The 16900-nt window shown below is 47.0% G+C and overlaps 1 protein-coding gene across 1 annotated transcript in view; it reads right to left on the reverse strand.

The window, feature by feature from the left end:
• Positions 1-425: 425 nt before the first annotated feature.
• The window catches only part of ANKRD10 (ankyrin repeat domain 10), a 30303-nt gene continuing 13828 nt past the window's right edge, over positions 426-16900 (reverse strand). Inside the window, exons 4-6 of the mRNA XM_052650046.1 lie at positions 11658-11893; positions 4027-4116; positions 426-877 (exon numbers count right to left, since the gene is read on the reverse strand). Coding sequence (XP_052506006.1) covers positions 426-877; positions 4027-4116; positions 11658-11893 — 778 coding nt within the window. The remainder of the gene's footprint in view (positions 878-4026; positions 4117-11657; positions 11894-16900) is intronic.

Here is a 16900-nt window from a genome sequence, read left to right on the forward strand (position 1 = left end):
AGGGAGGAGGAACGGCAAGCTCTTCAAAGTGCTGCCCACGTGCCAAGGGGCGGGTGTACCCGGCACCTCACTCAGCTGTCTCCGATCCTTCATCAGATAAAATTCAATTCGACAGAAGGGGAAATGGCAATTTAAGGGGACAGCATTCAGAAGAGAATGTCGAGACTGGCAGCAGAAAACCTAAGCTCCGAAGGCGCGTCCCGAGAGGCCCCCCGAGCCGCGGAGGCAGCCGTGCGCCGAGCGCGCCCTGCCCGCGCGCGCGCCGGGGCCCGGGGCGGCCGGCCGCGCGCAGCGCGCTCTCGCAGGCGAGGGCACGCGCCGCCGCGCGCCTAACCGCACCCCGGCGGCGGAGGCCGCGCGCCTAACCGCACCCCGGCGGCGGAGGCCGCGCGCCTAACCGCACCCCGGCGGCGGAGGCCGCGCGCCTAGGGGCCGTGCGGCAGGTGCGCGGCGCCGTGGTGGCCCTGCTCCGCCGGCACGCGGCCGGCGTGCCCCGGCGCGCTGCTGAGCTCGGGGACGCTCTCGGCCGTGTCCCCGAAGCCGTGGTAGTGTCCGTAGCGCAGGCTCTCCTCCGCCCAGGACGGCCTGGGGGCCACACAGCTGCTCGGGCTCCCGTCGAGGTGCAGAGAGCCGCACGTCTCCGGGCTGGCGGGAGGGCTGCTTTCCGGCTCCTCAGTCCCGTTAGCGCCGGCGGAGCCCGGGCCGCCCGGGAAAGGCGGCCCTGGGGCTCGGCCAGCGCCGACTCCGTTGAGGCCTGCGGACGGGCCACTGCTGCTCTCCATCCCACCGGGCCGCGCCGTGGAGCGGACGTCCGAGTGTCCACTGGCGACACAGCCGTTTGTCAGTGTGTTCGATACGGAGCTACTGTTTTTCGTATCTGCGTTAAGAAATACACCTGTCACCAAAATTCAGAACCAGAAGGGAGGAGAGACTATAAAACGCTTCCTTGCTGCTACCACTTCACAGGATTTATTTAGCTTCTTTTCTTTACACAAACCAGTTTCTTTTGCAAGGCAAAAAACTGTGCATAAGTGATTTAAAAATAAAACATTACCAGTTGCATTTGCCCGGTAAGATAGAAAACACGTAAGGAATTTCACTAGTGTAGGGGAACCAAATGAAAAAAGCTTCAGCTGACAAATATGCCACGCGCAAAACACCAATAACATTGGACTGCTCTCAGTTTAAGACTAGGTTTGGAGAGCAGTTTTAAAAATCATGACCCTCGAAAAAGTCCGTCAGAAAGGAACGTTCAAGTGTTCCCAGCAAGGTGTTAAAAAACAGAAAACTTCAAGCTTTTTTTTTTTTTTAAGAAAAGCAATTGATGAAGCGTGTGAATTAAGGAAGCTCCCAGGATGACATTGACAGCGTCACCGGAGGCTCCTCACCGTGCCTCCTCCAAGGCGGAGGAGCCCACACAGGGGTGGGAGCGGGGCTGTGGTTCCTTAGCAACGCCTGGATCACACAGCATTTCTGCAAGATGCCACAGAGCAGCACAGGCAGGCCGCAGAAGACCACGAACCCCAAGATCCCACGCGCGCAGTCCTGAGCCACGAGCACGTCCTGAAGTGTCCTCTGGGTTCAGCAATTAGTGACTGTGGTGTCCAAGGATCCACTGTCAAAACCCATAATCTGCATATACAGACATCCGTTAAGAGGGGATGTCTTATGGGAAAAAAAAGTCAGTCACAAAACATTTGGCCACACGGGAACAGGCAATGACAAGGTATTTTTCTGTATAACGAAACCTGAGGATTAATTCACATTCACAGGAATTCACACAACAGTACAGAAACAGTCTAAGGTTGTGACTTGCTTAATGATGTTAAATTTTACCCCAATGTCCTGCACTGCTGAAGCAAGGCATGACATTAAAGCTTGACTCTGTCACCTTCAGAGTGAGGACAGATTGCCGTGTGTCCCTGGCCCTATCACAGCCCCCACACCATGACCCCCGCCCGGGTTTGTACTCGGATAGAGGTTTCTGTGTGTCCTGCAAGTTTTCCTGATGACGGAAAATCATAGCTCATTCAATGAACAAAAACATCTAAACATGCCACTAATTTTCAATTTTCTGGCAGTTTAAGTGATAGTTTAAGAATTCCTATAAATTCTTCAGAGGATTGTGGATTATTTCTTTTCAAATTAAATGACAGCTTTTCTGTTTAGTTAAACTCAAGGCTGGAGAACAAGTGTTTCAAGAACTAAACATGAGGTAAAAGTAAAAATCACACAAGCTATTCCCAGAGAAATATTTATTTTTTTCAAAAACCAGCAGCTTTCCCTGGGTAATAAAACTCATGGGCACGATGGTGACCTTGATAGTCATTAAGACAACCATGGTACTACTAACAGGGATGGCAACCGTATTTTCAGGAAACTGGGCCTCGGAAATCCGGGTTGATTAGACTGATATTTTTCCGTTTAACGTTCACTGCGTGTGCGCTGTTTTTCTCTGGTGCCCAGTTAGAGTTCCATTACGCAACCTCAAAACCAAGGTTAGCAGAACCTCACGGCATCACGGAACATCTAGTAAAACTGAGCGAGAAAACGGCAAGCATCCCAGAGACGGGCTGAGACTAACGGCGCCTGGCCAGACCCGCCTGCTGGTGCTCTCCGCTGCCGTCGGCCCGGAGCCCTGCAAACTCCGCTCCAGGCTGCCTTCCAGGACTCCCCCTCCCCCCTCCACCTTGTCCACCCACTGCAGGTCATCTCTAGCGATTTAATACATTTTGTTTGCTGAAAGAGTGTTATAAATGAAATGATGAAAAATATGGGGAATGCTTACTTGAGACCTGTTACATGGGATGAGCTGAGTTTAAATAATGGGCTGCTCAATGTCAGGTTCAAGTGTGGCATTAAATTTAACTTGAAAACCCAGGGAAGTAAAATGTCTGAAGATCGAAGGGTGATGACTTCTACCTTTTTAGAAGCATGTAGCGATGCCGTTTTTTTTTAAGTTGGCTTTGAGTTTTGTTGTTTATCTTTACCAAGATTTTAAAATGTATTTTCCAATCAGAACTTCCCTTGGAAAATCTGCCCACTTCACTTAATTACCCGGCAAAATGGTGACTCTACCCATTAACAATTCGGTAGCTTCTAGAAAGATGCACACGTTTTCATTACATGAACAAAGATGATTTTTTCATGTACCCCTGAGAAACAAGAATTTAGCACACAGACATAATAATAAAACTTAAAAAAAGAAACAGTGTCTATTTCCAAATACATTACAACATTAAGAGAATGGCTGAAATGTTTTCATGCTCACCTAAATAAAAGAATGATAGGAAAAGCATTAACTAAATGGCTATATGTTTGCTCTAAATACTAACAGGAACAGAGCCCTTACCTTTTAAAAACCAAAAGTGACCATCAACTCTTGTAACATACTAAAAATTTTAGTGAAAAATGTGTTTTGTGCTGACACAATCCTCAGCATTTTAGTAGATTCAGAGTGAATGCCACACAAACCAAAGAAACCAGGAGGGCTGAGTGGAATATCCCACACTGGCCTGACTGTTTACAAGTCAAAACCATGACATCCACTAGTTCTCAGTGGTTACAGCCAGCCACTCCTTCCGATGTTTATCCCTTTGAAACTACTAGCAACAGCTATTTGTTTGATAAATTCACCCCGAAGTCCTATATCAGAAAATGAAAAATGTTAAACCTCATTAAAGTCAAACAAGGCACATTAAGCAAAAGCCTCAAATCAAAATAGAAAGATTGCACTTATATTTTTCATATCCATAAAATGCACCAAAACACTTAATTCTTGTATCTACAAACTTGTCCAAATCACAGCAGACATCCTTTAAAACGCTGGACAAAGTGCAAAAACTGTCTGAGCCAACTCATGTTAGAAATAACACGCATACTGGTTCTTGCAACGACAGGGGGTCTGCATTGCCGAAACAGTATAGATTTCTATTTCTTTCGGTCCAACGGCACCGCCCTCCGGCAGTTTGGTGTCTTCGACCGTTGGACCGCGGCTGCGGCTAACGGGAACCTGTCCGCCCCCACCTGTGACGAGCTCTCTGTCCACGTGCATCTTGTCGGGGTCGTCTTCCGCCTCACCACTCACGAGCGGCATGGACTCATCCAGACTGTGGGCTGCACAGAAAACAGACATGTTCAGGCTCCTTGCACCTAAGACAGATGCGCCCCACTCCTTGTCATCAGAGCACTGGATGCTCCCAAACTGTCAAATGGCTTAATAATCTATGGATTATTAAGTGTGCCAATGACCTTGGCACACTACCAAGAAACTTACTTTCCCACAACAGAGAATAATTCCTGAAACGCACGGCTTTGATGAAGTCATGGCAATTCAGACACCTACTGGAGATTTACTTGCTGGTGTAAATTCTCATTTAAGGCTGGTATTTGGGCAACATAAAGCAGTTATGTAACTTGAAGACATTTATTTCTAAATACTTTTAAAGATTCAGGATGCTCTGTTACACCCCTAAATGTTCCTTCAGTTGTTTTTCAAAAATAAATGACCATTCTTGAGTAACATAAAAACCATTACAATGATCCTCAAATTAAGAAATCAGTGATTTCATTAATAGGAAATAAAGTAAATCCCAAGATCAAGATAAGCTCGTCAGATATGGGCTGAGAGCAGCTCTGGCCCTGTGCCCCAAGGTGTGACGTAACTGGGAACACCCAGTAAGCTTCTGGGCTCCAGGACGACAGGGGCTGAAGCTACGCACGCGCCTTAGGGCATGCCCACACTTGCATCGTGGAGAACAGCGTGTGCGCACACTTGGTACCCCTTCCTGCGGGGCTTACACACTGTGCAAACACCTCCTGCTAACCCTGGGGCGCCTACTTCTCAGGAGCAGCCAGTGCCACGCTGTGCATAGCTATCCAGTCTTAAAAAGCAGGCATTTTTACGTCATCAGATCTGAAAGACATTACACGTCTTGCCCATATTCATTTACCACAAAACAAACACATCCCAACAACTAAATTGAAAAGGACCCTTAAAGCTGAGTAACAGCTCCCTGAATGGCTGGATCACCAAGAGCTCATCTGCCACCTAGCTCCCCACCGCTGCCTGAGTGGGGCTCCTTTTCCATCATGGACGCCGTGATTAACTACCGTCCCTAAAAACGCACTTCTGCGTACAGCTCTGCTTCTTCACCAAGATGAACTAGGATGGTTTCTGGGTCACAGGAGATATACAGCAAGTAAGCAACAACTTTCAGTGCTATTTCTTTCAAATAAACGTTTAAAAACAGAAAGACTTGAACTATGCAGCTTCAACCACTTCTAGAGGCACATGAATTGTTTTCAATGTCGGAATGAACATATCAGTTTCAGAGTATCCCCAAACTGTTAAAAGTTTTAGATGAAAAAGTCTTAATAAGAGAAACACAAATTTGACGATTAGTCTGCAGAAGAGACGAGCAGAATGGTGCGACGTGTGCTGTTAAGAAAAAACAGGAATCTGCACGGACACGAGGCCACAGACACCCTAGAAGCAGAAGTGCTTTGAAACCAGAGGCGACAGACGGAGGACTTCAGTGGCTCTCAAAGCTTTTCTTAATCCTCCAAGGCCCCACTGAGGTCAGTGATAGGCTAGGTTCCAGCTTCACTACCAAACAAGGAACTTTCAAGAAATCAGTGGTAGACAGGCCATCTTTTCTTAAAAAAGAGAAAGGGGGTTGGGGGAGGGAAGTGCAGGTACTAGGAGACAAAACCCTCCCAACCTCTGACTCTGTCTCCGCAGTGACCCGCGTCTGATAAGCCAGATCAGGCAGCTGACGGAGAAGCAGTGCGGGCTATTGGGCAAAGCCACAGACGGCCTGAAACGTCAGACTTCACTGGGGACACAGCACAGACAGCCTGACGAGGCCATCCTCCTGCTGCCTGGCTTTGTTCTGGAATTCAGGGCCAGTGCTCCTCGGGGAAACGGACACCTAGGTTGCAGCTGCAACTTAGATCTCTGAAAGCAGCTTTTAAAAAGAAAAGCGGACAGGTACGACATGAGGACCCCCTCTTCCCCAAAAGGCACAACAGAACAGCTTCACAGAAGCAGGTCAACTGTCTGTTCACTCCCCAAGCCCAGCGCCTGGAGCGTCCCACCACTGGATGAAGCCCACACTCCAGCTAGGAAGGGCACAGCCACAGAAAGCAAGCAGAACCATTAGGAACAGGTAATCAAGACTGGCAACCAAACGAAGCAGGACGAGAGGGCAGACCTGCCACTAGGGGGCCCGAAGAGCTGGTGGCAAACGGAGCCGGAGGACACTCAGAGAATGCCCTAGACAGGAGCTGGGCCCAGGGCCACTCTAAAGCCGCAGCTGGTCCCTTAGCTAGAGAGCCATGTGACGCCTCACAAGGGCTCCTCCCAAGGCCCTCCTTTTGGGTGCATCTCTTGTTAATGCGGTTTCTCACCAGCAGAGCAGGATAAACGTACAAATGAGACAGACTAAAGGCTTTCAGATGTTAACAAACTCTACTGAACGCGAACGTGGACAGACTAGAACTACTTTCTCCAGACATTCTTTGTGAGGCGTTTTCCGCACGACCTATCTGCCAGGATTTGCAACCACTTGCCTGCCAACCTAGCTGCCTAGAACCCTTAATGTATCTTATACCGATATTTCTGTGTCTTTCTTCCCAGCACCTGGAATTAGGAAGGGCTCAGACAGCTCCACAGGAGCAGAGGTGTCACCACTTACCGTTTAAAACTGCATTAAAACCAGAGCACGGCTCTGGGCTTGACTGCCTTCCCCCACACATCGCTATCTCCATCACCAATGCAACAACTCCAACGCCCCACGCTGCGTCTGAGAAAGGCGGCTTGCAGACATTTCAGAAAAAAGACTTTCTTCCAAAATGTTTGATTCTATTTGTTTTAGAAAAGAAGTTATTTCCCTATCTTCCTACTCCAGTTAAAAGGAAAAATGACCAAACACTTGTTAAGTGTCCTTACCTTTTGACTTCCAAAGCAGTTATCTGTTGACATGACTCTGATACATGCCAGACAAAGCATTCTTATGACAGAACGTCGCCTAGGACTGCCTCAGAATAAGCCGTTTTCTTCTCCCAGAAGCAGTCAGGACCAGGTGTGACCACTGCCCAAGCAGCCTCCTGTTCTTGATGCTGGGGCTATGAAAGATCCTCCATTCAGGAAGGCGCCCCGGGGCGGCATGGAAACCTGCCCCTGAGTTTTTATATAAACCAGAGAGCTGAGTAAAACTAAAGCCAGGTGCCAGCTGAACCTAAAACTACGAAACTACTCCTGCCGAAGGGCAGAGGAAAACACCAGGAAAACCTCCCTTAGCTTTCAAAGACGGGGATCTGCGGCACTACAGAAACTTGCCACCAAGGAAGCTTCCCTTCGTGCGGGCTGGGTCAGCTCAGGAAGACGTGCCGGTCCCTGGTCCTGGTGCAGAACGGGTACACAAGATTCTGATCGCCAGGCACACTCAGAGGTAACTAGGGCTTATGAAGAACACCTCTCAGGCTTGGCAGAGCAATCTCTCAATACGCAAAACCCAATCTACAGAGTCCTGTACTCAAAGATGTTAAGTGCTCCAGTTAGCTCATGGGGCGTCCTCTACACACTGCCAGCCGTGCAAGCACGGCTGGGCACTTCCACGCATGGAGCCCAGTGGAGCCTGGGGTCAGGGTAGTGACCTACCGCCCTCTGTGCCTCTTCCAGGGAAGACCTCAAAGCTGACCCCACTGCCAACCCTCTGGCCTTCCCGCTGGTGGAACCCCATTCCCCAAGAAAGGAATGGCTTCCCTCCATTTCTAACTAGAACTGCCCTCTTCTCCTCACAGCACATTTTACTCACATCACCCTCTGAAGGAAAAGTCCTGTCAAAACCTGGACAGTACAAAGGGCCGGTAGGAAGGTGGCTCTTTCTACATGGCCTGCCTGGGACTCCCACCACAGCCCCAGCTGCAGCAGACGGGGGCGGGGGGAGTTTAGGAGGGCAGGTGAACGGAGGCGCCAACTACAGAGTGACAGCTGCGGAAACACTAACGAGGGGTCTGGGGTTCTGTTAGGAGCAGGTGGCGGGGAAGGTGCACGTGACACAGAGGAGCTGTCAAAGTGTGCCGGGAAGGACCTGCTCCCGGGCAGCCAACGCGCGCCGCAGCCACCACAGGCGCGGAGGGCAGACGGGCCTGCGCGCTCTGCCGAGCTCAACAGCCACCCGAAAATGACTCGGCTCTTAGACGTAACTCAGTCAGATGATTCACATACATATATATATAATGCTATGCCTTTGGAGATTAAAACCAGCTTTTGTTAACTGGAACACAATCACAAACGTTTGGTCCCATTTTTAAAAGCAAACACAGCCGTTTACCGCAAGTTGGAGGGAACGCTGAGCATGCAGCAAGGTTGGTCTTCTGTGTGTCAGATGTACGGACCTAAACTAGACGGAACGAACTGCATCACAAATACGATTTCTGGGGAAGGAAACGGCAACCCACTCCAGTATTCCTGCCTGGGAAATCTCGACAGAGGAGCCTGGAGGGCCAGCCCACCAGTGACAGAGCATGACCACCAGCTCAAGTCACACCCACCCTCCTCTCTCCTCGTCTTTTTAAGCCTGGCCATCCGTGAACAAGAACAGAACGTGGAGATTCTGTTATCTCATCCTGAGGAATGTGGGCTGAGCAACTCCCTATGACTGATTTTAAGCAAAGTCAAACTGTATTTTTCCTAAAAGGTGTTTTTAAATACCTAACATGTTATACATGAGATGCTAAGCTCAGTGATATACTTATTTGATTAGAACAAAAACCATGAAGTCAACTTAACATCTGAGGTTGATCTGGTACCACCACAGCCTCCTGGGGATGGCAACTGTTCACCCAGATAAAACTAGGTTCCTGGGTCAGTCAATCACTGACACCGCCTCTCCCCAGTCAAGGCTCTGGAGCTACACCTCAAAATACTAAAGATTAAAAACAAGATGAAGCTTCTCTCACGGGTGGGAGTGGCATTTTCCTCTATCCTGGATCACTGATAATCAGGACAAGTTTCCAAGGAATACACTTGTGAACAATTGTACTGTTACTTCTATAAGCTAGAATGCTAACAGACCTAACACAGATTTTATTCAACAGCTGCAGCTGAAGTCCTGAGACCCACCTGTCATTCTATCCGGAGCAAATGGTTGGTCAATGTGGAAGGGAAAAAAAACAACCCAAACCTAGTTATTATGAACTGATATTTCCTTGCATTGTCCTAAATGAACCAAATCTCCTACACTGGGGAAAATATTACCCTGAAATACTTTTCATCAGTATCAATCTTGGATTTCAACTCACCCTCCTGACCAGGGTGCATGCTGACTCTGCTGTGAACAACCGCATAGAAGGCATTTTAAAGTACCCGTGTCTGCCGGCGGCGAAGGCGATGGCACCCCCCTCCAGTGCTCTTGCCTGGAAAATCCCGTGGACGGAGGAGCCTGATGGGCTGCCGTCTATGGGGTCGCAGAGTCGGACACGACTGAAGCGACTTAGCAGTAGCAGCAGCAGCAGCATGTCTGCTGGACAACTTGCTTCAAAGGACAGTTTGTATTTGGGCCATACAAATAAATGATCAGTGCCTTACATTTTTTTTACATCATATGGTTTTCAAAGGAAAAAACCACTCCAATTACTTTAAAATTTTAAAAAACCATTTATTGAGAGAGAGATCCTGCTCTCTACGGACTACAGCAGGTAACTTTCACAATCGTGACACCAAACTTTAGAGTCAGTTTTACAGGACACCATCCGTCTTTTAAGAGTTGGCTTAGCCAGAAAAATCTCTGGAATTAATAACTTTTGGGTATATTCCACACTAAAAACATCAGTACGTGTAATTTATTAAATTCTAGGAATACAGAACAGATTAAACTTATTGATAAGGTCCAAGCTATGTATTTATGTAGCCAAGATACTTCAGGCATGTTTTTAAAAAGGTAAAAAAAAGGATTTGACGCCCAGCCTTAGGTGTGTGTAATCACCTGTGAACTCAAACGCCAGGTTCCAACCTCATTTTCTTAACTGGCTTCCTTGAGCTGACTGCTAGGAATGGGGCACTTAGGGAAAGTTGTACCTTGAGCTGAATGTACAGAACATGAATCTCTAACTCAGCTGACCAAGATGAATCCTTGTCTGGAAGAGGAAAATAAAGTCCCCAAACACCTGCATAGTTCTTCAAACCCAATTTGCACAGCAACAGGGCCGAGGATGCAAATTCTTAAGTTTCCAGGAACCCTTGGAAAGGCTCTTCCAGACACATCAATAATGAGACACTGGCCAACTCAACTGAACTTGAACCCTGAAGAGACTAGTTTCAGAGTCTTTAGGTACGTTTGAATCTTCAGTGAATGTTAAGTGACATCTCTTTAAAAACGCTGAACAGAATTTAAGGTTTATCCTTATCCTCACATGACAGGGACACAGTGACCCCTGTACCAGGACACAGTGAACTAACGGCAGCATTCCAAAAGGCTCACCAGGCAGTAACCAAACCAGGGAATCGTTTTTGAAGTTTAGACATATCTTCATGTTCCAGGTATGACTTTTACAACATCTTTCTAAAAATTAGGCCCACAATTTGTACAAGTTATGAGTTTTAGAAACTATTAAATTCATACATTCTAGAGAAAAGTTGCATAATCCAACTTTTCACAGCGACCAACATCTTAAATGTTGTGAAGGAGATAGTTCACTTTTTATTGACTCTGGGAGAAATGCTTTTGTCTGGGTATGTGCCAGTTACACTGAAGAGGCACGGCACTGGGAGGGTCAGGCTGGCACATCACGTTTAAAGGCACGGGCCGCTCAGGTCTTCTCAGACTACACTGGAATGGTTTCTGTTAAGCCAAAGGGCATGGCTCTGTTTATCCTTGGCAAATCTCGTCTGAGCACGTAATTTCAGTGTGATTACTCTGTCACCTCTAAACTTCCCTTTCCATGTAAGTGTGCTAAACATTCCTGCGAAGCTACTAACGTCTTCTGATTATATATATTAATTCTTCCCCCTAAATGAAAGGGACACCTCAAAGAGTGACTAGCTGACTCTGTTTACTTGCACGTCCTGAAACCATCTAGAGATAACAAGCTGGAAGGACACTGAGAACCAGAACAACTTACCTTGGAGACATAGCCCCTCAGTGCGCAGGCGGTGCGCTGGGCCCCGCTATGACACACACCCCACGCTGGGGTGTGGAGGCCGGCTGAGGCCGCGTAGCAGGGCAGTGCAAACACCTACCTTCCCCGATGCGAAACTGCAGTTCACATCAGACCAACAATTGTTGTAAGCCCAGGAAAATTCACAGGAAAAAAAAATGAGGCACAGGGGCAGATTTTTTTAATAGTTATATTTCAAGCAGGTACAACAAACGGGAAGACTCTAATTCATGGCAGGTAAACCTGGGTGTGCAGAAAGTTACATACACACGTTTACACTTGGGCCGTAACTGCCCTCTCACATCCTCCCCTCTCGTTAAATGGCCAATCTTCCAAGAAGCAACACAGGAAAACCTGCTCCATCACTGTACCAGAGTCCTCTGGGCACAGCACCCTCAGTGAGGGAGTCATCTCCAAGGCGCGCTTAGCCGTAAAAAAGAGAACACGTTAGAGGAGGGGATAGGCCTGCCTGCCCCACCCACAAGCGGTCTCACCTGCGGTTCTCGCTCTCTTCACTCCAAGGGGTTCCGAATCCTCCAAGCATCTCTTGCGGTTTGTTCCCACACTAATGTGATTAGGAAATATACTCGGATGGCCTCCGTTTAAGGTGCCATTGTGATGGAAACGAGTCAGATGACAATTCTGGAGGTTCAAGAGAAACTGGGTGCACTCTCGGAAACCCTGGGTTTGAGCAATGTCTGCTGCCGTCAGGCCACTGGCATTTCTCAGGCTGTGCGACACAAAAACACTGAATTACGCCCCGTCCGCATGCCCGTCCGGTCTCTGCTCCCGCTGCGCTGACTAACTATCTGCGGGCAGCACGGAAGAGCATACAGATCTACAGCAAGCCTTCGTTTAAGGAGCTGCTCTTCCTGTCTCTGTCACTGACTTCCCTCTTACGCACATCTGATTACTAAACAAGCTGGGAGATAGTAATTTAAAAATCAACATACTAAACTTAAAAAAATAAAAGGCATCTTCCTATTTAACGTCTCAAAATCATTTTTTATGTTAGTCTGAAGAATGAAAATTTATACTAACTTCAGACTTAGCCTGAAACTGAATTCGGTACCATCTGTACTTCATCATCCATTCCTTTAGCTCCAGTAAAATCATAACAAACAAACATTTACTGAATTGTCCATGGCATTCACGACTGACTTCCTAAGGCGAAGGTGAGTGGCTTAACGACAAGCCAGACTTCGTACTGACACGTGACACTGTAAGCGGAAGTCTAGATGGACGCCCTGAAGCGGACTTACCGTCGGCCTGGAGATCTGAAAAGCTGAGATTTTTGAGATTTTGGCCATAGGAAAACTTGCAGGAGTTTAGATTCTGGCATTTGAAAGCATATGAGTGGATGTCTTCTTCTAATACTGTCCTAGGAGCTCATCCCTGAGGCCAAGTCCTACCATCAAGAAGAATCAACATCACTCTGTGGTTAATCCCACTGACAAGTACAGGACCGATGTCTCTGCACCAGCTAAGATTCAGACTAGTCAGGAGGGGTGGCAGAGCGTAAATGAAGGCTCTGAGTAAGATGGATAGGAAAGAACCCATTGAAATTGTAACTCTTCGTTAGGAAACAATAAAAATTGAGGGAACAAAAGCAACTCCACGATAAAATTCCCCTGGAAGACAAGAAAATACACTGCTCTGTGAAATGAATCCGTAACACAGCAAACCAGGCTGTCAGCTGCAGGCTGATGCCTTGTCACTGGAGAAGCGCCGAGGAACCCAGGCAGCACCCAGCCCTCACGGCAGACAGCTCAGCTCTGAGCAGACGGGCCTCGCCTCGTCCCAGAAGAGCAGTGCACAGCCCTGGACATTTGTCTCCTCGATTGCCACGTTAACGGGGGAAAACCATTTCAGAGAGAAAGCTACAGAATCAGGGACAAGTGAAGATAGTCCACTTGAAAGGCAACCATAGCCCTGTACTCCTAGCTCCAGCCACAATACTCAAGACAGTCCAAACTCAGAAATGGAACATCCGCACACCTTTGGACAGTTACTAGATACGTTTCCCTGTTTAAAAGCACGAGAAAAAGAAATGATTTATACAGTTTGAAGAAAGGGAAAAGCCCACACTCAATTTGGTCAGATATAAATGAGACAAGACTTGAGAATCCCTCAAACCAACGATATTTTCTCAAAAATTAAAGGCACTGTGTGTAGGACTGGGAGCTAAAGCTGACATTTGCCTCATGGCTACGGTTTCTGATCAACATTCTTCTGAAATTTCACAGTGTTTTAATTTTGACATATAAATTAAAGAAAGGAAATACCAGTTTTGGCAAAGTTAATTACATGAGTTGTGTGCATATAAAATAATCATATACTTGATTTTTAGTATCAGCATGCTATAGAAATTTAACTTTCAAGTAACTTTAAGACTGGGTAATTTTTTTAAAGGGTGTATTTCCTTTTCAGAAGATACCATGAGTGAATGGTCCAAAAAGGTTTACTCTATGAAGAATGTGAACAGAGTTAAGTTGCCACAATTAAAAAAAAACAAAAAATTAAATCAACAAAATTTGAAAAGATGAAGACCTAGGATAAGCAGAGTTTATAAAATGATTCTATAGATAGAAATATGAACTTTCTCTCCGAAATCAGATACAGATATGAGAAACTGTTGGTTAAAATGAGGACACATAAAGCTGTCAGTAAAAATTACTCCTCTAGTGGATGATAAAATAAAGAGCAGAACACAGACTTTTAAAAAGGCATTCACACCATAAATGCCAGTCCACCGAAGAAAGCGGAGATGCTCAGGGAGCATGCTGACTTTTTACAGTCACTGAAAGCAAAGCTGTCCCTTCGCTCTGAAGCAGCCCGAGACTGCGCTTACTGCGCTTCCACGGAAACACGAGGAGACCTAACAAGTAAGGCTGGCATCCAGAGACCGCAGAGACTGACTGTGTCTGAGGCGGCGCCCCCGAGAGAACACAGGCCGGGGATCCCGCCACCACGGGGGTCCAACACGAACACGCCACTCAGCTTGGCTGGAGCCCAGCAAATTTCCAGGTGGGGTGGCACAGTGCCATCACAGTTCCAAAGAACAGGCGCCAGAGTCAACTCACGCTACGTGCCCCCATGTGCGGACCAAGAAAGAAAGAGCAATCATAAGCCAAGCTGAACTTCAACTGGCTCCTCAAATAACTCTGAGGGGTCAAAGAGTGATCCAAAAGGGAGTTCCAGACATTCCAGAAGACATACGGACAGACACCAGAATCTGGGCCACGTGGTAGCTGTGAAGAACTATTCAAGATCATGTCAGCACCGTCTTCGCAGTATTATTAGAAACGGGGACACACAGTATCCCTTCTCCACTTCTGGTGAAACCACGAAGACTTCGACCATGAGATCTCTCAGTTACTCAGGACTGGACGCAGCACCCAGTTTCCCAGCGCTGGTGTTCCTCTAAAGCAGAGAGACCTGCGAGCGCCTGGGCCTGGCGCAGGACAGCAGGCCTCCCCAGGCCTCCCTCCTCCACCTCATGTAGCGTGCTCCTCCGCTCTGCTCACACTGAAACCCTGCTCCGCTGGCCGCGCAGTCGTACGGGGCACAGAAGTGGGTGGGAAGGGATGGATGGGGCCGCCAGTTCAGGGGGCAGGCACTTCTTCTGTGAAGGGCTAGACAGCAGGGACTTTAAGCTTTCTAGGCTGGACTCCATTCTCTCGTTGTCGCCTGAAGCACCCTTAGAGGATATGCGAGGATTACAAGTGCTGGCTATGTTCTAATAAACCTTTAGCTTCAGGCACTGGAATCTGAGTTTCATATATTTTTACATATCGTGAAATGAAACGTTATTCTTTTGATTTTCACTCAACCATTTAAAAAATGTAAAAATCATTCTTAGTTTATAGGCCATACAAAAGAAACAACGGGGGGACTAGTTGAGTAACATTTAACCAATAGGTGACATCAGTAACTAGTCTCCTACTTTTTAAAAATTCTGCTGCGGCACAGCTGATGGCCAACGTTAATTCCTGTCGTGCAGCAAGGCGACTCGGGGCTGCGTGCCTGTTTCCATGTTCTCTTCCACTACGGTCTGTCACGATGGAGCTATGATGCTGCAGCTCCTGCGCTGTAGTGGGGCCTTGTTTATCCATCCTGTATCTGAGCGCGCACACCTGCTGACCCGGAACTCCCAACCCCTGCCTTCCCCACCCCTCTTTCCCTAGGCAACGGGCCTGTTCTCTCTGTGAATCTGTGTCTGCTCTGTAGGTAAGTTCTTATGTGTCCTATTTTAGATCCCACATACAAGTGATGTCATACGGTATCTGTCTTTCCCTGACTAGACCACTAACCCTTAATAAGAGATGCCTATTGGTTCCTGAAAAATGTCTCTCTGGTAATTTTGTGTACTATTCCATTCAAACAAAATCGAACTTTTTTAAAAGGCTGCCCAATCTGTTAAAGCACAAAATGTCAAATACCAAGAAAAGTATCTGAAGGTAAACCTCAGAAGAATGTTAAAATAAAAGCCTCTGAGAGAGCACGCAGAAGTAATACAATCATTCCTATTCCATTTGAGTGTTTTCAGTTGAAAGTTCAAAGTGTCTCACAACTGAATCAGGCAATGTACTTAATGTGAAGAAGGCGAAACTGCCTTTACAGGTCTGAATCCTCAAACAACCTCTTAATACTTCCTAAGTAGAGGGTTTTCAAGTGTACTCCACAGAGGCTGAAAATCATGCTGGCTTTTTGCTAAAGACTAGAGTAAATAATAATTAAGTAGTATAGTTCCCAAGACACTTTAACAAAACAGGCTCAGGTCTTTAAATTCCTTTTTTAATATACACTTTCCTGAGCATGTTTCAATTTTGACATTTTAAGAGCTGAAACAGTTACCCTGGTTACAATGTACCGTCAACTTATTAAGCCTTCAAATCCTAATGTTCCAAGTGTAAGCAGATTTTAAACCTAGTGATTTTGCTAAAAATCCAATGGGAGCTGGGCGCATGAATGTGACTTAGGATTTACAGGCTCTATGATAATTTACATTCGAATGTGGTCTCTCCTTGTGTTACACTACTTTTTAAACAGTCAGGCCTTAACCCTTCAATCCTGAGGTATTTACTACACTTCCTGCTGACCACGCCTACCAACCCCATGAGACTGCTGAAGAAAAAGTTAGTCTGGACTGCAGTCTGCAAACACCAGCCCAAAGGGAAATTCACAGTATCTGGTAGATACTGTGCAAAATTACTCTAAGGAACTGTGCTCTGCATGAAAACTGGGGTAGTAATGAAAGTGTATACGTTATTTTTAGATTATATCATTAAACATACACACCAATTTATTATCTTTGGTTGACTGTACTTGGGCAAACAGACTAAACCTGATCTAACATCTGCCTACCTCTGCCCATTTCTGAAACCGAAAAGCCACACATGGGATGTGCTGTTCAGTTCTACTTCACCTCCCTGGCCCCCTCTGGTATCCATCTGAAGAGTCTCCCAAAATGGGCAGAGATGGTAAAAGTTCAGTCAACTTGGGTGTTCAAATTAGGTCTACTCTGTTAAGGTTTTAGAACTGACTCTCTTTAAAGGCGGACACAAGCAGTTGCGGAGGCCGGAAGTCCGCCTGCTGCAGTCGGTTACGGAAGCCGGGACAACCGTCTGTGTCGGCGACTCTGGCCCCTGTAACCGCCACTGAGACGACACAGTCACTCGACCCGTTTTCTCCCAACAGTTCCCAGGGCTCTTTCAAAACGGGAGTACAAAAGCGT

The sequence above is a fragment of the Budorcas taxicolor genome, chromosome 12, assembly GCF_023091745.1.
Source record: "Budorcas taxicolor isolate Tak-1 chromosome 12, Takin1.1, whole genome shotgun sequence".
NCBI classification, from domain to species: domain Eukaryota; kingdom Metazoa; phylum Chordata; class Mammalia; order Artiodactyla; family Bovidae; genus Budorcas; species Budorcas taxicolor.